The 20,800-nt window shown below is 43.7% G+C and overlaps 1 protein-coding gene across 1 annotated transcript; it reads right to left on the reverse strand.

Moving 5' to 3' along the window:
- Positions 1–1,221: 1,221 nt before the first annotated feature.
- Positions 1,222–12,463, reverse strand: POLB (DNA polymerase beta). Its single transcript, XM_059870554.1, has 14 exons — positions 12,305–12,463; positions 12,170–12,227; positions 12,035–12,101; positions 10,491–10,565; positions 9,987–10,045; positions 9,256–9,305; positions 8,768–8,819; positions 7,777–7,831; positions 7,616–7,688; positions 5,431–5,501; positions 4,755–4,841; positions 3,818–3,882; positions 3,131–3,270; positions 1,222–2,518 (listed from the first exon to the last, which is right to left on the reverse strand). Exons 1-14 carry the CDS (start codon positions 12,363–12,365, stop codon positions 2,424–2,426), a joined length of 1,008 nt encoding a protein of 335 aa, XP_059726537.1. The 5' UTR covers positions 12,366–12,463; the 3' UTR covers positions 1,222–2,423.
- Between the last annotated feature and the right edge of the window lie 8,337 nt (positions 12,464–20,800).

Below are 20,800 nucleotides of genomic sequence, written 5' to 3' on the forward strand. Positions count from 1 at the left end.
ACTAAAGGTCCTCTTCACCCACTGTGAAAAATGAGCATTTTATGACTGGCTTTCCACAAATATTAAAATATGTATTATATTATATGTGTTATATTCATATATTATATATATTCAATATATTATATGTGTTATGTTTCCATTTTTCCAAGAAAAATGGAAAAAACAAATGGTAAGTAAGAGCATCAGCCTGTCATCTCCATTACTAAGACTGATAACTCTTCTTGTATAATATGTGTATAATATTATATGTGTTAGAAAGTGATGCTGTATTCATTTTCTCAAGCAGTGTGGTAAATATAGTTTTAGGTTATAACACAATGTTAAAATAGAAACTATACTATGGAAGATACTTGTTTTAAAGAATGGACTCTCAGCGAGATAGCAGCCACAGGACACCTCAATCTTTCAGAGAAAGAGAATTTATTGCTCTCTCATCAGAAGAAACAAACTTCTTCCCACCTCGCTCGGGCTTGAAGATGCCATCAGGATTCAGAGGAAGGAGCTGACCCTGCCCAGGCAGAATCCCGTGTTGGAATGGAATTGATGCACCATGCATGAGGTGTATGAATATGCAACAGGCTGTTGCTTTAAGGGTTAATCCTCTGTTCACCTGTGTCCTTTTTTGGGCTCATGTACCCAGCCTGTCTGTAACTCTTTATTTCTGTTGTCTCATATTGTCCTAATGCAAACTCTCCAAACTATTATTACTCTAATTATGTTGCTATTTTTATGGCCCTTTTATTATCATTAAACTTTTAAACTTTTAAAAAACAAGTGATTGGTGTTTTTCACACCCACCTTATCAACAAACCTCCTTAACTCACTGTCAGCCCTGTTTGGAACTTCTGCACAAACCCCTTAGGGCCACTACAGCCCTGAATGCTGAGATACAGGGAGTGGGGAGAGAAAGGAGAGGGGAAAAAGAAAAAAGACACAATGTATATTTTTATAATTCACAAAAAACACGCAAGCTCTCTGCAGAAGCCCTTTTCTGTCATTGCAGTGTTATGGAGAGAGACTGCAAAGCCAACAAACTCTGTGTCAAGGCCAAAGACAAAGCAGTTTTCTGTTCCACCTGTTGAAGGTGATGGAGAAGGCATCAGGGCAATGCTGTGTGCTGCCCAGGACACATTGGTAAACGTGGTAAATGTGTTACTGCTTTTTGATCTTCTAAGATTACAGTGAATAAAATAATAATCAAACACCACCACACACTCATGATGGGATATTCAATTTGTTTATTCCCACTGATTACTGAAGAAAATACTAAATATATCAGCTATGTATTTTTACAATGAGGCATCAAATTACTTTACATAGCACCAAGTTAACTTCGAGTTTTCTTACATACCACTACATGCATTAGCCCTGGGGAACATTCCCAGAAAAGAATTAAAACTCCTAAAAAGAAAAATGGAAAAAACAAATGGTAAGTAAGAGCATCAGCCTGTCATCTCCATTACTAAGATTGATAACTCTTCTTGTATAAGAACAAGTTGAAAATTGAATTGTTGAGCAATTAAGTGAGATGAAATAAAGTATTCAAATGCAGCAGCAGCAATACATTCCATGCTGATGCTCTGTAACTCATGGAAGCTAGCAGTTGTTACTTTGGAAATTTTGAAGTTAAACAACAGAACCCCTGTCCCAAACACAACCAGTAAATGCAATCTTGCAGAGGCCTCGTCTCCCATCCAAAATACTCATTGCCTTTCCCAGCATTTAAAGGGGAGGTGTAAAATAAGATTTGACAGGTTTGCATATAAAAAAGGGCAGAGTGAATCTACAGGAGAGGTAGCAATGCATCAATTAATCAGGCCAAGCAAAGGAAACACAGCACTGCAATCAACAGCACCAAACATGGCTAGAAACAAAAGTCACAGCTCACATGCACCTTAGCATACAGCCCACACTGAAAGATTGCAGAATTAAGTACACAGCTCTTCATGAGCTTCAGCACTGCACCAAGACACTTCACACAGGTGAGAGGAGATACAGAGAGTAGTTGAAAATGGTACTTTTAGGGTACTTCAGATATAGCCTGGGCTTTTTCAATCTGGTGTCTACATATATCTAAGATACAAAAAGAGATGCCCCATCCCAGAAACATTCAAGGTCAGACTGGACTGGGCTCTAAGCAATCTTCTCTAGTCAAAGATGGCCCTGCTCATGGCAGGGGGACTGGACTACAGACATTCAGGGGTCCCTACCAACCCAAATTATTCTGTGACTATATGAAAACGCAATCTCACAGGATTTATCTTCACGACACATTCTGCTCTGCTCAAGTGCCATGGACTTGCTTTAGACATCAGTAATACAGAGTTTTTCAAGTAGTATTCCAAGTCAGACTGTGCACTCTCACATCTTTGTAAGAAGCTATGAAAACACCTCTGTGGGCTATAAACCCAGCCAGCAGTTTGTTATTCACTCCGATCCTTTGGCTCTCGGTATTTCCACTGGATGTAGTCAAAAATGTCTTTTTCACATTCCACTGGCAAGGCCTCTCCAGCAACTCCTGCAAGCAAATCACACAGGATATCTGAAAGGTGGAAAAGGCTGCACCATTCAGAAATGCCAAATGCATGGCAAGATTAAGACCAAACTGCTGTAGGTGAAAAACCTGAAGAACCCACCCAGAACAGCCTCCCCCACCCTCTGCAAGGTTTTCACAGTGTTTACAGACTGATTCTTATTAGTGTCCAAGGAAATAAGGCAAAGAATTAACTTTGGGGCCCCGTGGTTATGCAGTTAAATCAATTTATAATTGTGTGTGGGTGTATATAGTCACCTCTCCTCCACAGCAAAGCAACTGAAGGACATGAAAAGAAAAGGACACGAAGGACTGTGAAAAGAGTAGGAAACCAAATATGTGCTGTGTACAGCACAGAAAAAAAATCTTTAAGTCACTAAGACTTTAAGCAGATTAGGAGGCCCACAGAGGTCACCTTGTGTGAGCAGGCTGCCCCTTCTTGCTGTAGTGGTGCCCAACATCCCAAAGGACACTGTGAAAAACCCCACAAACGACACCATTTATCAGAAGTATTCCTAAAAATATTGCCACCAGCTGAAGGAGATCACACAAAGTGCACAACTAGAAGGAATGCTCTGTGCAAAACCTCAGACTGACCAGTAACACCCAGGCGCCGGATGGAGTACTCATTGATGGTGAAGCCCATTTCCAGAGCATGGGCTCTCATGTTCTTGTTGAATATATCACTGCCTGTGAAGTACAGCACACCACAGTAATACTGATCTTTGGGGATAAGCCTGGAATAAAAAGCAGAAGGGAAGACTTAGAGCAAATATACAACAAAGAAGTAAGAAGCCATTTAAAATTTTTTAAAATTTTTTTTAAAATTCAGCAGTTCAGACACGTGTGGGTTTACTTTGTATTTATGTGTATGCATTCTGCAACTCCAAATGTTTAATTTTCCCACAAGGCAGATGAAAAGTGAAAGGAACTGCATTTCTAAGAAAGGTTCAGCATGTCTCCCCTTACCCAGAAGTTCCTGGTGTTCAGCCACTGCCTGGTTATGGTGTTTGCACTCCTGCAGAGAACCAGGGCCAAAGCAGGATGATAAAACAGGACAATTCTGATATTCCATCAGAATATCATGATTTGAGGCACAGCATTATTGCTAATAATCTGTTTTAACTGCTGGCAGTTGTCCAGTGGCTGCCACACTGCATCAGAAACCTTGTAAATGCCGTGCTCTGAACGTGGAAGGAGAGATTGGAATGAAAAACTTTATGCAAATGCCTCCTCTGTGGCAGAGAGCTGATCTGGGGCCTGGGCAGGGGGTGATGCAGGTACCTGATATCAATTCTGCGATGTGGAAAAGCTGTTCCATCCTCCTGAGCTGGCAGCTGACAGACACCCTGGCAGGAAATAAGGCAGGAGACAAATTCCAATGAAATGAAACAGCTCTGAGAACCATCTTCACCTCCTCACCCCTGAACAACCTCTCAACAATCCTCAGCCATCCTGGAAAGCAGAGTTAAATCCCTGCTGAAGTGAATAAAGTGAAGAATATCAGAATAAAGTGAATCACTATTTTACACTGTTGGGAGAACTGTTGTTCAGTGTAGCATGTAACTGCTTCTTAAATTTTTACTGCACCAGGAAGGATCCTCATTTCCCTGTCATTATTATCAGGCTTTTCAATATGCACAAATATCAGCAGGTGAAGAAAAGGAAAAAAGCCCTGCACTGTCAGCATGGGATCTAAAAATTAAGTTTTTGTAATTCATTACTTGCTTTAGGCATCCCACATAATCCCTATTATATCTCAAGTCTAGTAGCTTATCCATTAAATCTGTTCTGCAGCAAAACTGCCACAAAAGGAGACAAAAATATGTTATACATTAGACAGAATCAGGTAAACACAGTTCTGAGATCAAAGCTAAATGTTCCCAAGCTCCTGAGGACACAAGTACAGGAGTGGTCACTGGTGAACTGAAGAAGTGATGCTGTGCTGAGCTTCCAGGACACAACTGGCATTACCTGATGAAGGTTATGTCAGCAGGGCTCAGAAATGCACAAATATCTGATAATTTTCTAATACTGAAATCTCACCACAAGGTATTCCCTCCGAGCTCCCTGCAGGAAATTCTTATGAGGTGCAAGCAGAATTAAAAAAACCAACACACATCACCCCCAGCTCCAGCAGCACAAGCAATTGGATTCATGCCAGCTTCTGTCAGGAAAAGGAATCCCTCCCCAACATCCTTCACCACAAAAAAGCTCTTACCATGAATTTGGTGTCACCTTTAGACAGCATATCTGTGATAAAGTGGACTTTTTCCAGCTGCTCTACAACCTGATGCAAAAGTTTTGACTAGGAACAATGGTAACAAAGAAAAAGAAATTACTTCACAAATAACAAGAATAGATAGAGGCTTCTATAAATACAGGACATCATCATAATTATATGTACTATTCTACATGAAATTTGACCCAAACTGAAAAAAATGTAACAAAATACTGGGTAAAAGCGAATAAAATTACAGTTGTGCAAGAAAAAAACCAATTTCCACCAAGACCCCCACATGAGATCACCTTTAGCTGGAAAGGACAAATCTAATTCAGCTTTTAAACAATAAATCTATAGAAGGAACACAAGAAAAAATCAAAAGCACTGTCATTAATACTAGTTCAGAGTTAGTCCCAAGAGATTACAAGGGCAGCAGGAGTTTCTTATCATCTAAATGATTATGGCTACATAAAGGAACAGTCAGTCTACCTGTAATCCAGCTGGTTTTACAGTTCTGCACTAATAAAGCACAAGAATTCAAGGGGGTGGGGGAATATGTGTGACAGGAAGAGCAAGGAGAGAAGGATAAAATGAAACACATTAAATTGCTGCACTGCAAGTCTGAGATGATGTGCAATGTACAGCTGTGATCTGTGGCATCTGAGAAAAGCACCTGTTTGGATGATTCTGATGTGAAACTGGGATGGGTCAGGAGAACATCCATGTCACCACTTGACTCTGCACCTAGGCAGGAAAGAAGCAGAGAAAAATCCTTCTGTGTGTGGCAAAGCAGACTAATGTTGCTGGACATGGAATGGTCACTATTAGAGATATTAGCAAAACAAAAAATAATCTTCAAGTAAAAGATTCTTGTTCTTTCATCAAAAGTTTATATTCTTCATATATAAGAAAATATCTAAGAATTTCTTGCTTACTCTACAGCAATGAAGCACAAATGCTATTAATGTAAAAATAAAGCAAACAATTCATGTTACAAGATGAATTTCCCCCTCTTTGTGGGGCAAGGATGGAGAAGCAAGGATTTATGTGGGTGTCTCATCACTCAACTGGCCATGCTTTTCTAGCAGGGAATGGTCACTTTTAGAGATATTAGCAAAACAAAAAATAATCTTCAAGTAAAAGATTCTTGTTCTTTCATCAAAAGTTTATATTCTTCATATATAAGAAAATAGCCAAGAATTTCTTGCTTACTCTACAGCAATGAAGCACAAATGCTGTTCATGTAAAAATAAAGCAAACAATTCATGTTACAAGATGAATTCCCCCCTCTTTGTGGGGCAAAGATGGAGAAGCAAGGATTTATGTGGGTGTCTCATCACTGAACTGGCTATGCTTTTATAGCAGGGAATGGTCACTTTTAGAGATATTAGCAAAACAAAAAATAATCTTCAAGTAAAAGATTCTTGTTCTTTCATCAAAAGTTTATATCCTCCACACATAAGAAAATATCTAAGAATTTCTTGCTTACTCCACAGCAATGAAGCACAAATGCTGTTCATGTAAAACCAAAGCAAACAATTCATGTTACAGATGAATTTCCCCTTCTTTGTGGGGCAAGGATGGAGAAGCAAGGATTTATGTGGGTGTCTCATCACTGAACTGGCTATGCTTTTCTAGCAGGGAATGGTCACTTTTAGAGATATTAGCAAAACAAAAAATAATCTTCAAGTAAAAGATTCTTGTTCTTTCATCAAAAGTTTATATTCTCCATACATAAGAAAATATCTAAGAATTTCTTGCTTACTCCACAGCAATGAAGCACAAATGCTGTTCATGTAAAACCAAAGCAAACAATTCATGTTACAAGATGAATTCCCCCCTCTTTGTGGGGCAAGGATGGAGAAGCAAGGATTTATGTGGGTGTCTCATCACTGAACTGGCCATGCTTTTGTAGCAGGGAATGGTCACTTTTAGAGATATTAACAAAACAAAAAATAATCTTCAAGTAAAAGATTCTTGTTCTTTCATCAAAAGCTCATATTCTTCATATATAAGAAAATATCTAAGAATTTCTTGCTTACTCCACAGCAATGAAGCACAAATGCTGTTCATGTAAAACCAAAGCAAACAATTCATGTTACAAGATGAATTGCCCCCTCTTTGTGGGGCAAGGATGGAGAAGCAAGGATTTATGTGGGTGTCTCATCACTGAACTGGCTAGTCAACTGGCTATGCTTTTCTAGCAGGGAATGGTCACTTTTAGAGATATTAGCAAAACAAAAAATAATCTTCAAGTAAAAGATTCTTGTTTCATCAAAAGCTTATATTCTCCATACATAAGAAAATATCTAAGAATTTCTTGCTGTGCTCCACAGCAATGAAGCACAAATGCTGTTCATGTAAAACCAAAGCAAACAATTCATGTTACAAGATTAATTCCCCCCTCTTTGTGGGGCAAGGATGGAGAAGCAAGGATTTATGTGGGTGTCTCATCACTGAACTGGCTATGCTTTTCTAGCAGGGAATGGTCACTTTTAGAGATATTAGCAAAACAAAAAATAATCTTAAAGATTCTTGTTCTTTCATCAAAAGTTTATATCCTCCATACATAAGAAAATAGCCAAGAATTTCTTGCTGTGCTCCACAGCAATGAAGCACAAATGCTGTTCATGTTAAAATAAAGCAAACAATTCATGTTACAGATGAATTTCCCCTTCTTTGTGGGGCAAGGATGGAGAAGCAAGGATTTATGTGGGTGTCTCATCACTGAACTGGCTAGTCAAGACAACACCAACAGGAAAGGCCAGGTTCCAGCATGGTCTGTCAAGAAGAACATACATGGAACTGGTCTTGCTTGTTACCCCAAACTAAAGAGAACAAGATCACAGAGTACCAACCTCGCCTAAAACTGCCACAGACTGTAGCAATGTAGCTTGGGTCCAGTTTCTTCACCTCTTTGAGCACAATTTCCTATGTAAAAAGGAAAGAAGTGTGTTTAGAGGTGGTCAGACATTCACTGGCCATCAGTACATCCCATTCTTAACAATGAGCTTTTTACCTGCATTTGCAGCATTTCTTCCCTCGGGATTCTCTTCTCAAAGTCTTCAAAGTATCTGCAAATATAAAAATAGAAATATCTGAAAGAGTGGTAGGGGCAGCATCTTCACATTTTAGTCAATTCAACATACCAGAGGAAACAATATTAAGTTACACTGCTGTCCCATCACCAAAAGCTCCTGACTCTTAGAAAACATCTTGCAAGGTGACAGTAAAAACCCACAACTGTGAGTTGGACAATGCTCAGGACATGGTTTCAGTATTTCCACTGCTGTGAGCATGGGAGAATCATTACCAAACAACCAACTGCTTCATGTTTGCACAGCCCTCTGAAAACACAAAACCTTCCTGCCAAGACTCAGCCCTCCTGAGCAGGAGGAGCAGGTCCCCATCCAGGGTCAGAGTTAGAAGGAGATAAATGGAAGCTCTCAACTGAGATACAGCTCCAGATAGATTTGCCTTCCACTGTAAAACTCAAACTGTCAGCATGCTGCTTGATTGTGGAGAAAAAGAGGGCAAGTGAAACATCCCTTGGCTTTATCTGGCTCACTTGCAGCTTCTGACAAGCACAGCTATAGTTCTCCCAAAAGTACCACACCAAAGAGACACTCCACACCCAGCACTGAAGCTGATGATAGTGAGGACAAGCTGACATTCTGTGCAGCATTCTCAAGTTCAGACATGCAAAGGTTACCTTGCTCACTGCACATAAAAATCCAGCCTGGGCCACTTCTAGGCAGATTGTGAAGAAACAACTCCACAAGCTCACTGAAGTTTCTCCATGAGCTGACTGGGGAAGTCACTTGGTATTAACTTCCCTCTGAAAGGACACCAAGCCTCCCAACCCAAAACCAAAAGCTGTAAATAACTGCTGAAGGCATGCAGAGCACAGAGAGGAGAGAACCCTTCTCAGCCTGTGTAACCTTCCACTACAGCCTGCTGTCTGAAGGACTCACTAGAAACACCAAGCACCTGCACCCAAGAAAGCTTACTTCAGCCCAATTCGCTGGTGATGGGTCAGCTTGTGCTCAATTCTTCTTAGATCTAGGAAAAAAATCCAAACAAAATAGTTAAATGAGGATTAAACATCTTACAGTGTTTCCACCAATGCAAAGCTGATGCATGTAGAGAATATATAAGGAGAACACAACCTCAGAGGGAATTTCCAATCACCAACACAGCAGCTGACAGGATGACCACAAATGCACAGAGCACTTCCAACAAGACTTAACAGAGCTCCAAAGAGCCAAAATCCTTGTTACCTCCTGTGTAACCTGCACACACTTTACTTTATATGAAAATATATCTAGGAAATATCTATATATATGAATATATGTATGAAATGCCCTAAGCCTGTGTACTACCTTTAGCATCTCACACACCCTCAAAGCCCAGGGCATATTCCACCACGGTGGAACAGGCAGCTTGACAGAAAATAAGATTACTGGAGTGTAAACCAAGGCCTCAAATTCACACTTACCTTCTAAAGTCTTAATTCCTTCCTCAACAAACTTCCTGGCAGCAGCAGGGCTGCAAAGAGACAAGGAACAGCAAGGATCTTAAAACACTGAACGGGAGGTTAGAATTATTTATAACTGTGTGGGTTGTTAAAGGCTGAGACTGAGGCTGCTTGTGATGCTTACATCTTTTCAGCACACTCATTTTCAGGTCATGCTTTTGGTCAGAAGTGATGCAAAGCTTGGCCTGCACATTTTTTAGCACAGCTGTAACTATACAGTGATATATAATTGTAAGACATTTTAAAAAGTCACAGCAAATAGGCAATATTGCTTCAGACAGTAATACTAAATGCATGTTAATATTGCAGCAGAGTTCTCATGGGCTTTTTTTATTTGTTTGTTTTTGTTTTGTTGCCTCCTTCAAGGCTCTGCTTCTCCCTTTATGAAAACCCTGAGGCCAGAGTCTCACTTCCACAGTTCCATTGCTGACCCACATCTCTCTCCTTCCCCTCTCAGGAAGCTTCCTGCTTCCACTCCTCCACCACAAAGTCTGAAATTCATCATTCCACTCCCTTTTGTCTCATTCAATCCCATAACCACAACTCCAGTGTGCCTCTGTGGGCATTACATCAGCAGCTCAGGCTCATTCTCTTCATTAGGTGCAATCACCCAAATTCTGCTCATGAGTCTATCAAATGAACAGGAGGAGGGGAAAAAAAAAAGCCTTAAAAACACCCCAAGAAACTTTTACCCAATGCCAGTGACTCGTGTCAGGAAATTGATAGAAGCACTTGTATCATCTTGCCGAATCTACAAAAAGAAGAACAAACAAACAAAAAGAAACCTTAAGAAGATAAAACAGCTCAGCCAGACTCTGCTTTGGAAGTTCGCTAAAATCACTGCAAAACAGCAAAAAGGGCAGAATGGCCTTACAAAAATGCCAAGGAGTCTGAAAATGGCCCAAGTGGCCGTGCCAAGGTGAACAGCAGGCCTAAAGCACAAACTCCACAGCCTTGCAGAGCTCCACTTCTGGCACAAGACCTGCACGTGCTGATCACCTAAGCTAAAATATTTTAATAAATAGGCAGTTTTGAGGCTTTGGCTGAGCTTCTCAATCCTTGATTTCTACTTACCTTACACTCCTCTGTTCTCTGCTCCCAAGACTCTCCAGGGACAACAACAGAAATGTGCAGAGCAAACAGGCTACTTTGCAAGTCATCAAGAAAAGCAGGTATTGAGAAATACAGAAACCCACCTTTTCCAATTTCCGTAGTTTTCCAGTGGATAAGAACTCATCTATCTTTTCAGCTATTTTAGCACCCACTCCATCCTAAATATTGGGGGGTAAGTACAAACAAGTTAACTTAAAAATCACTTAAAGTCATTATATGTGGGAAACAAAGAAAACTCCCCAGAATTTAGAGTCCAGAAAGAACTACAGAGCACCCAAGACCACAATAAAATATTGGACCATAAAAGAGCACAAGAATTCAAGGGTACAACATAAATGGCATAAACCCTGTAATGCAAGGGCTATACCAAGTTTATACAGCAATGAGTTTGAACAAGGCTTTGATCCTTGCTGCTCAAGACCTCTGAATTAACAAAGGAGTAAGAGAGCAAAGGGGAAAGACATTTTTACAGGCAGAGGCTCAGATGGGATGCCCAGCTCCAGCTCTGAAAGCCCCACAGAGGCCACACCTCGTCTGCATCCCTGAACAGACTCAGGTACAGGAGAGAGGTGCTGGGAGAAGAGGGGCTGCCCCCATCCATCCCAGGAACCCCCCGGGGACCTCATCCCTTCTCTGGCTACCCCCACACTTCACAGGAACCCCCAGCACCTCATCCCTGCTCTGGCTGCCCCCCATCCTTCCCAGGAACCATCCCGGGCACCTCATCCCCGCTCCCCAGGAACCCCCAGCATCTCATCCCTGCTCCAGCTGCCCCCCATCCTTCCCAGGACCCCCAGCACCTCACCCCTGCTCCCCAGGAACCCCCAACACCTCATCCCCCAGGAACCTTCCCGGGTACCTCATCCCTCCTCCCCAGGAACCCACAACACCTCATCCTCACTCCCCAGGAACTTTCCCAGGTACCTCATCCCCGCTCCCCAGGGACCCCCAGCACCTCATCCCCACTCCCCAGGACCCCCAGCACCTCATCCCCCAAGAACCTTCCCGGGTACCTCATCCCCGCTCCCCAGGGACCCCCAGCACCTCATCCCCACTCCCCAGGACCCTCAGCACCTCATCCCCCAGGAACCTTCCCGGGCACCTCATCCCTCCTCCAGAGGAACCCACAGCACCTCATCCCCGCTCCCCAGGAACTTTCCTGGGTACCTCATCCCTGCTCCCCAGGGACCCCCCAGCCCCTCATCCCCCAAGAACCTTCCCGGGCACCTCATCCCTGCTCCCCAGGAACCCTCCCGGGCACCTTACCCCTGCTCCGGCTGCCCCCACGCTCCCCAGGACCCCCCCAGCCCCTCATCCCCGCTCCCCAGGGACCCCCAGCACCTCATCCCCCAGGAACATTCCCAGGTACCTCATCCCTCCTCCCGAGGAACCCGCAGCACCTCATCCTCACTCCCCAGGAACTTTCCCGGGTACCTCATCCCCGCTCCCCAGGACCCCCCAGCCCCTCATCCCCGCTCCCCAGGAACTTTCCTGGGTACCTCATCCCTGCTCCCCAGGAATCCAGAGCACCTCGTCCCCGCCCCGGCTGCCCCCACGCCCCCCAGGACCCCCCAGCCCCGCTCCGGCAGCCCCAGATCCTCCCTCCGGCAGCCACACGAGCACCCACCAGCTTCTTGGCTTCAGCCCCGCTCTGGATCTTGCTGGGATACCGAGAAATGACCGAGGCCGCTTTCCTGCGGAGCGGGGCCGGTCAGCGCCCGAACGGGCAGGGCCCGGCCCGGGGGGCGGGAGGGGACGGTACCTGTACGCGTTGTACTTGTGGATGGCCCGGTTCACGTTGCGCTCGTAGTTGGCCAGCTCTGCGGGAGAACCGCGGTGAGAGCGGCCGGGCCGCGGCCCTCCCCAGCCCCGGAGCCCACCGAGCGCGCACACCTACCGGTGAGGAAGTCGGTGATGCCCTCGTTGGGGCTCTCCTGGGGAGCTTTGCGCTTGCTCATGGCCGGCACCGGCACCGAGGGGCGGCCGGGGCTGCGGGCAGCGATCGCACCGAGGCGATGCCGGCAGTGGCGTCACGGCGCGTCCGGGCCCGGAGCGCGGGCGGGGCCGCGGGCGGCGGGGCCGGGCAGGGCCGGGCGGCGGCTCCGCATCGCCCTCGTGCGAGGTGCCTGCGGGAGGTCACTAGGTGTACTCTGCTGTGTTGATTAGTAGGGCTGTATTGGCATTTTCATAATATAATTAGCATTTTCATAATATAATTAGCATTTTCATAATATAATAAATGTGTAAAAAGGTAAAGTTAAAAAGGTAATTTTTGTACTTAAAATAGAAGCAATGCTTCTATTTTACACTATAGTGAACATACTCTATGTAAACATACACTATAGTGAACATACACTATTTTACACTATAGCAAACACACATTATTTTACACTCTAGTAAACATACCTTATGCAAAGTGCGTGTGTATGTTTACTATCTGTATTTTGCTGTGTTGATTAGTAGGCCTGTATTAGCATTTTCATAATATAATAAATGTGGTCGTGTAAAAAGGTAAAGTTAAAAAGGTAACTTTTGTACTTAAAATAGAAGCAATGCTTCTATTTTACACTATAGTAAACACACACTATGTAAGCATACACTGTAGTGAACATACACTATTTTACACTAAAGCAAACACACACTATTTTACACTCTAGTAAACATACATTATGCAAAGTGCATGTCTATGTTTTCTATGTATTTTGCTGTATTGCTGTATTAGCATTTTAATAATATAGTAAATGTGGTTGTGTAGTTAAAAAGGTAACTTTTGTACTTAGAATAGAAGCTATGCTTCTATTTTACACTATAGTGAGCATACACTATGTAAACATACACTATAGTGAACATACACTATTTTACACTCTAGTAAACATACATTATGCAAAGTGCATGTGTATGTTTACTATATGTACTTTGCTGTGTTGATTAATAGGGCTGTATTAGCACTTTCATAATATAATAAATGTGGTCGTGTAAAAAGGTAAAGTTAAAAAGGTAATTTTTGTAGTTAAAATAGAAGCAATGCTTCTATTTTACACTATAGTAAACATACACTATGTAAACATACACTATAGTGAACATACACTATTTTACGCTATAGCAAACACACACTATTTTACACTATAGTAAACATACCTTATGCAAAGTGCGTGTGTATGTTTACTATATGTATTTTGCTGTGTTGATTAGTAGGCCTGTATTAGCATTTTCATAATATAATAAATGTGGTTGTGTAGTTAAAAAGGCAACTTTTGTACTTAGAATAGAAGCTATGCTTCTATATTACACTAAAGCAAACACACACTATTTTACACTCTAGTAAACATACCTTATGCAAAGTGCGTGTGTATGTTTACTATCTGTACTTTGCTGTGTTGATTAGTAGGGCTGTATTAGCATTTTCATAATATAATAAATGTGGCCGTGTAAAAAGGTAAAGTTAAAAAGGTAACTTTTGTACTTAAAATAGAAGCTATGCTTCTATTTTACACTATAGTGAACATACACTATGTAAACATACACTATAGTGAACATACACTATTTTACACTAAAGCAAACACACACTATTTTACACTCTAGTAAACATACATTATGCAAAGTGCATGTGTGAGGTTACTATATGTACTTTGCTGTGTTGATTAATAGGGCTGTATTAGCACTTTCATAATATAATAAATGTGGTCGTGTAAAAAAGTAAAGTTAAAAAGGTAATTTTTGTAGTTAAAATACTCTATGTAAACATACACTATAGTGAACATACACTATTTTACACTATAGCAAACACACACTATTTTACACTATAGTAAACATACCTTATGCAAAGTGCGTGTGTATGTTTACTATATGTATTTTGCTGTGTTGATTAGTAGGCCTGTATTAGCATTTTCATAATATAATAAATGTGGTTGTGTAGTTAAAAAGGCAACTTTTGTACTTAGAATAGAAGCTATGCTTCTATATTACACTAAAGCAAACACACACTATTTTACACTCTAGTAAACATACCTTATGCAAAGTGCGTGTGTGTGTTTACTATATGTATTTTGCTGTGTTGATTAGTAGGGCTGTATTAGCATTTTCATAATATAATAAATGTGGTCGTGTAAAAAAGTAAAGTTAAAAAGGTAATTTTTGTAGTTAAAATACTCTATGTAAACATACACTATAGTGAACACACACTATTTTACACTAAAGCAAACACACACTATTTTACACTCTAGTAAACATACATTATGCAAAGTGCATCTCTATGTTTTCTATGTATTTTGCTGTATTGCTGTATTAGCATTTTCATAATATAATAAATGTGGTCGTGTAGTTAAAAAGGTAGGTTTTGTACTTAGAATAGAAGCTATGCTTCTATTTCACACTATAGTAAACACACATTATTTTACACTCTAGTAAACATACCTTATGCAAAGTGCGTGTGTATGTTTACTATATGTATTTTGCTGTGTTGATTAGTAGGGCTGTATTAGCATTTTCATAATATAATAAATGTGGTCGTGTAAAAAGGTAAAGTTAAAAAGGTAACTTTTGTACTTAAAATAGAAGCAATGCTTCTATTTTACACTATAGTGAACATACTCTATGTAAACATACACTATAGTGAACATACACTATTTTACACTATAGCAAACACACACTATTTTACACTCTAGTAAACATACATTATGCAAAGTGCATGTGTATGTTTACTATCTGTATTTTGCTGTGTTGATTAGTAGGCCTGTATTAGCATTTTCATAATATAATAAATGTGGTCGTGTAAAAAGGTAAAGTTAAAAAGGTAACTTTTGTACTTAAAATAGAAGCAATGCTTCTATTTTACACTATAGTAAACACACACTATTTTTCACTCTAGTAAACATACATTATGCAAAGTGCATGTCTATGTTTTCTATGTATTTTGCTGTATTGCTGTATTAGCATTTTAATAATATAATAAATGTGGTTGTGTAGTTAAAAAGGTAACTTTTGTACTTAGAATAGAAGCTATGCTTCTATTTTACACTATAGTGAGCATACACTATGTAAACATACACTATAGTGAACATACACTATTTTACACTAAAGCAAACACACACTATTTTACACTCTAGTAAACATACATTATGCAAAGTGCATGTGTATGTTTTCTATGTATTTTGCTGTATTGCTGTATTAGCATTTTAATAATATAAAAAATGTGGTTGTGTAGTTAAAAAGGTTTTGTACTTAAAATAGAAGCTATGCCAAGGCTGCTTTTGCTCCTAGGGTTAGAGTTAGGGCTAGGTCTAGGGTTAGGATTTCTAAACCACAAAGCCCAGAGCTCCAGGCTCACTGCAGCTGCAGAGGGAACACAAAATTCCCACAACATGCCTTCCTCCATAGCTTCAGGAGAGTCCTCAGCTGTTACCTCAGCCATGGAGATTTTTCTTTTTCTACCCCAGACATCTCTGTGTGCTCTGACCCTGGAATAATTCTTTGTTTTGCTTCCCTCTCAAATTGCTTTAAGGTTCCCCTCATTCTCTCAAATGACTTTAAATCACTGGGTTTGATGTCTAGTTTATCTTCCCAAAATGTTACACCTCTGACTGGGTCAAATTCCCTCCTTAATCCTCTTGGCATCTCTGATCACTGAAGGCTGGAGTTAGATAAACTCTCCCTACTCACTTTTGACATCTTTCAAGAGGCAGATGAATGCCATACAAGATCCATCATACTTTCCTGTGTGTCAGAAAGGTTTTGCTATTAAAGATTAAGGAGGCTTGAGGTCACTCCAAATCACAATATTGCTCACTTTATAAGCCAAGTTTATCCTGTCATCTGGTGTTTTGTGTTCCAGTTGTTTTGGAGGAGTCTACAGCATTCATCAATTCACTGGGGTTTAAGCACTGAGTGATTCCTCAAATGTCTCCAAACTCAAGCCATTTATCTTTTTCACTGTATTTTATTGTCTCTGTTTTCCCTGACTTACAAACCTGCAGCACAGCACTGAGCTCTGCTTGCTTTAAGAGCTGGTGCCTCACAACGGGATCCTGAAGAAAGAAATCCTTGGGTAATGAAACCCCTCTATTGAAATACTATTTTAAACAAAAAGGAAAAAAGGAAAAATGTAGAGGTCAAAACACAGTTCCAGAAGATTATTGTTGATTATTTCTCAGACTTAACACTGAGCTTTCCAAGCCCAAATCCTTATTTATGTAATGCAAGCCTCAAAACTGGGGAGAAGAGCATTACTTTTAAATCCCCAAAGCCCACATTTGGCAGACCAAAGAGTTGATTTGAGGTCCAAACCCACTCTCTGGGACTACAAAACCACACTCATAAACTCCAAGGCTTATGATCTTAAAGCTCAAAGCCTCATTGAAAGGGCCTGGAGCATCATTTTTCCAAAGTCTGATGTGGAATAGTGGTGGGACTGTGATGTCACACAGAGCCTGTGACAAGCAGGACAAGAGGGACCAAAGGGTGGTGAGTTCTGCACTCTGGAGAGAGCCCTGAGGGTGAACATCCTCACCACTGAGGGCATGGCTGTTGACAGTGGTGTGAGCCCAGCCCAGATGGATTTCTGGGATGGGATGGAGTTCCTGTCCATGATGCCCAGCATCACCCCCACAGGTTACAGGAGCATTGCTGCAGGAGCCCCCCTCTCAGGGCTGCAGGGAAAATCAGCCCTGACCCCTGTGGAGCTGGGGACAGCAGTGACACACACCCAGGGGTGCTGGAAGGCTGAGAGGCAGCAGAAACACAGCATGACCTGGTATTTCCTTGTTTTCCAGAGCAAAAGGCTGTCTGGGATGCAGTGGCCAGCAACATCCGACAGCAGCTGCTGCTGCACAAGGTGGAACAACACCCTGGGACAAGGCCAATGTCCTTTTTTTGTCCTCCCAGAAGAGCAGTGAGGAGTTCCCATGGCCCTCTTCATGGAACATGGCCTGCAGTTCCTCTTGCCCTCCTCGAATGCAGGAAGCCCACCCCAAAATGCCCTGCTGAGGGACAAACGGAGCTTGTGCAGGAGTGGTGTCACCTCTGGGAGGTGGCATTGTCACTGGAGACTGGGGCTTGTGCTCGAGCTGCCTCCATCTGACTCCAGCATGGGTTTTTTGGTGGGAGAAGGGAAAAAAGAGGCCCCAGCATCTCCTCCCCAGGGCTGTCCCCACTGTCCTGACCTCTGAACAGTGGGAGTTGGCAGAGTTCAGTCAAAGGCACCATCCCTTGATGGAATCATCCTCGGCTCTTCCCTCTGTCCAGCTCTCACCCTTTGGGCCTTTCCCTTCTGCTCCAGGGGATCCGAATTCCCACCCTTGGGTCCTTTGACGTGGTCAGCACAGAGACCGTGGTGGGGAACAAGACTGTGGTCCTGCAGAGGCCAGTGTTCCACCTGGCCAGGAATCTTGGAGGAGGTCAAAACCTGGGGAAGAAGGATGACCTGGCTGGTAAGACAGAGGATTTCACCCTGCAGGCCCAGGGTGGAGTAGGATATCACACCACATCTCCAAAAGCATCTCTTGAGAAATGCCTTTGGCCAAGCCCTGGGGAAGCTCCTCCATCCCCCTCCTGTGGTTTTCCAGGGGGAAAGCAGCTGGAGCCTCTGAAATATGCCAAGGTGGCCACAGAGGCCTCTGTGTCCCGGAGAGAAGTGGAGTGCTGCATCCTTGGCACCATGTCCCTGCTCTACCACTGCCTGGAGAAGGGCGTGAGCGTCGCCTTTGTCCTCAGGGATGTGGGTGTGCTCCTCATCGAAGGCAGCGTGGTGCTCATGAGATTCTACCTGGACTTCCTGGAGAAAGTGAATGGGGAGAGGATCCAGGACAGGGCTACGCTCAAGGTGAGCCTTTTGTGTCCCCCCTGCTTGGGCAGACCCAGAGCAGCTCCCCAGCACTGCTGGCATGTGGACACCAGGATCTGGCCAGGGGCTCTGGCCAGGCAGGAGCATGATTCCACCTGCTCTACCTGCCCTGACCTCCTCCTCTCCTGAGTGCCTTGGCCACACTGAGGGTGTGCTGGCACCTTCACATTTCTGTGCTGCAGGCTCTCCAGCAGCTGGGCATGGTGGTTTCCCGGGATGTGCCCATTGCTTCCCTGAGCTTCACTGGCCGTGTCCTCATCTTTCCCAAGTGAGTCAAACACCCTGGCAGCTTTGGCCTCTGGAGGGATCTGGGAGCAGTTTTTCCTCATGACCACAACAGTCCTGCAGAGCACTGACTCTCATTTGTGCCCTGCCATCCCTGTGAACACACCTGAGGGGACAGAGGGAGTATTTTAGGCAACCCTCTTTTCCCCATCATGGCCAGGAATCCTTTCCTGAGTGACCTTATTTCCCAGGACAGTCCTTGGGGTTGGGGCACAATGGCCTTTACCCTGCTGCCAAAGTCACCTGTGAGCAGGTGATAGTGACAAGGGGCCAGAGCCGGTGGGGACGTGGGTCAGGATTGTGTAGTCTCTTTTTTCTCCAGCTTTGGACAGACATTTCCATCCACATCACTGCCCAGGGATCATCTCAAGGACTTCAGATTTGTTCCTGGAGAGGACCAGAGGAACAAAATAGGTTTGCCCCCCATAAGACAAGGCATGGAAGGTAAAGCAGCTCCCTGCTTGTTTCCATAGCATGGGCAACTGGCAGCTGAGATCTGATGGGAGAATCCCCAGCCCTGATTGTCACAAGGATCTGATGTGCCAAACCTTGGTGCCAGCTCTTTGTGGCCTTTTCTCCCAGGACTGGCTCCACAAGAGCTGAGCCCTGGGCTGGAAGGTGCCCAAGATGCTCATCCCTGGCTCAGCAGGTGGTTGGGGATCTGAGGGCCCATACTTGCTCCCAGAAATTACCTCTGCATTCAGAACAGACTGTCCCAAACCTGGCACTGTGGATGGGAGGGTGCCAGGCCTCTGGAGACAGCGGTAGGAGGGGAGTGGGAATTCCCTCTTGGATGTGTTAGGCAGAGGCCTGAGCATCCCCATCTGTCACTTGTGGCCAGTGGCATCACAGCTGTGCTGTTCTGACAAGCTCTGTCCTTCCTGATTCCAGGGAGAGCTCCTGGCCTGCCCGTGCCTGCTCAGCAGGGCTCCACTGCCAGGGCAGGAGAGCAGCCCCGGGATGAGGAGGCGTTGAAGATCAGGTGAGCCTGGAGGCTCAGGTGAGCCTGGAGGCTCAGGACATGGGGCCTTTTCCTCATCCAGCCAGAGCTTGTTCCCCAGCACATCCACCAGGCAGACTGGGGTTGCTGGGAGCCCTCCATGTCACAGGGCTGGCTCCTCTCCACCCCTCCAAATGAGTCCCTCATGACAGCTGGAGCCATGCATGGGGACAGAGCTGGAGCCATGCATGGGGACAGACGAGTGCCAGCCAAGGGTTCCAGCTCAGGGGCTCCTCTCCTGAGCTGGGCACAGCCATCAGCTACGGGGCACGCAGCTCCTGTGGGCAGAATGTGGCCCCAGAGCCCTCTCCCTGTGTCTTCCAGGAAGCTGCCAGTGATCCCAGGGGCTGCTGCTGGAAGAAAGCAGCCTGTGGCTGACCAAGCCAAGGGCAAGGCTGTGCCCAAGGGCCAGGTGTTGATGCAGAGCAGCAATGAAGCAGAAGGAACTCAGAGGGGCAGAGGAGGAAGAGGAGAAAGAAAAGGTTCTCTTGGGAGAGAGGGGGAAAAGGAAGTTCAGCTTGGAAAAGAAGGAGAAAGAAGGGAACTTCTTGGGAGGGAAGGAGAAAAGAAAACTCATCTCAGGAGAGATGGAGAAAAGGAAGTTCAGCTTGGAAAAGAAGGAGAAAGAAGGGAACCTCCTGGGAGGGAAGGAGAAAAGAAAACTCATCTCAGGAGAGAGGGAGAAAAGGAAGTTCAGCTTGGAAAAGAAGGAGAAAGAAGGGAACTTCTTGGGAGAGAAGGAGAAAAGAAAACTCGTCTCGGGAGAGATGGAGAAAAGGAAGTTCAGCTTGGAAAAGAAGGAGAAAGAAGGGAACCTCCTGGGAGAGAAGGAGAAGGAAGGGAATCTCTTGGGAGGGAAGGAGAAAAGAAAACACATCCCAGGAAAGATGGAGAAAAGAAAGTTCAGCTTGGAAAAGGAGAGGGAGGGGAATCTCGTGAAAGAGAAGGAGAAAAGGCTCAGCTCAGAAGAAAAGGAGAAAGAAGGGGTTCCCTCAGAAGAGAAGGAGAAAGAAGAGATTCCTTTAGAGAAGGAGAAAGAATAGATTCTTTTAGAAGACAAGAAGAAAGAAGGGGTTCTCTCAGAAGAGAGGGAGAAAGAATGGATTCTCTCAGAAGACAAGGAGAAAAGAAAGCTGGGCGAAAAAGAGAAAAAGAAGCAAAAGATGCTCCTGAAAGTGAAGGAGAAAAGAAAGTTCATCCCAAAAGAGAAGAAAATAAAGTTTCTCCCAGAAGAAAAGGAGAAAAAAAATTTCCTCGTGGAAGAGGAGAAA

This window comes from Haemorhous mexicanus, chromosome 30 (assembly GCF_027477595.1).
Source record: "Haemorhous mexicanus isolate bHaeMex1 chromosome 30, bHaeMex1.pri, whole genome shotgun sequence".
Classification (NCBI taxonomy): domain Eukaryota; kingdom Metazoa; phylum Chordata; class Aves; order Passeriformes; family Fringillidae; genus Haemorhous; species Haemorhous mexicanus.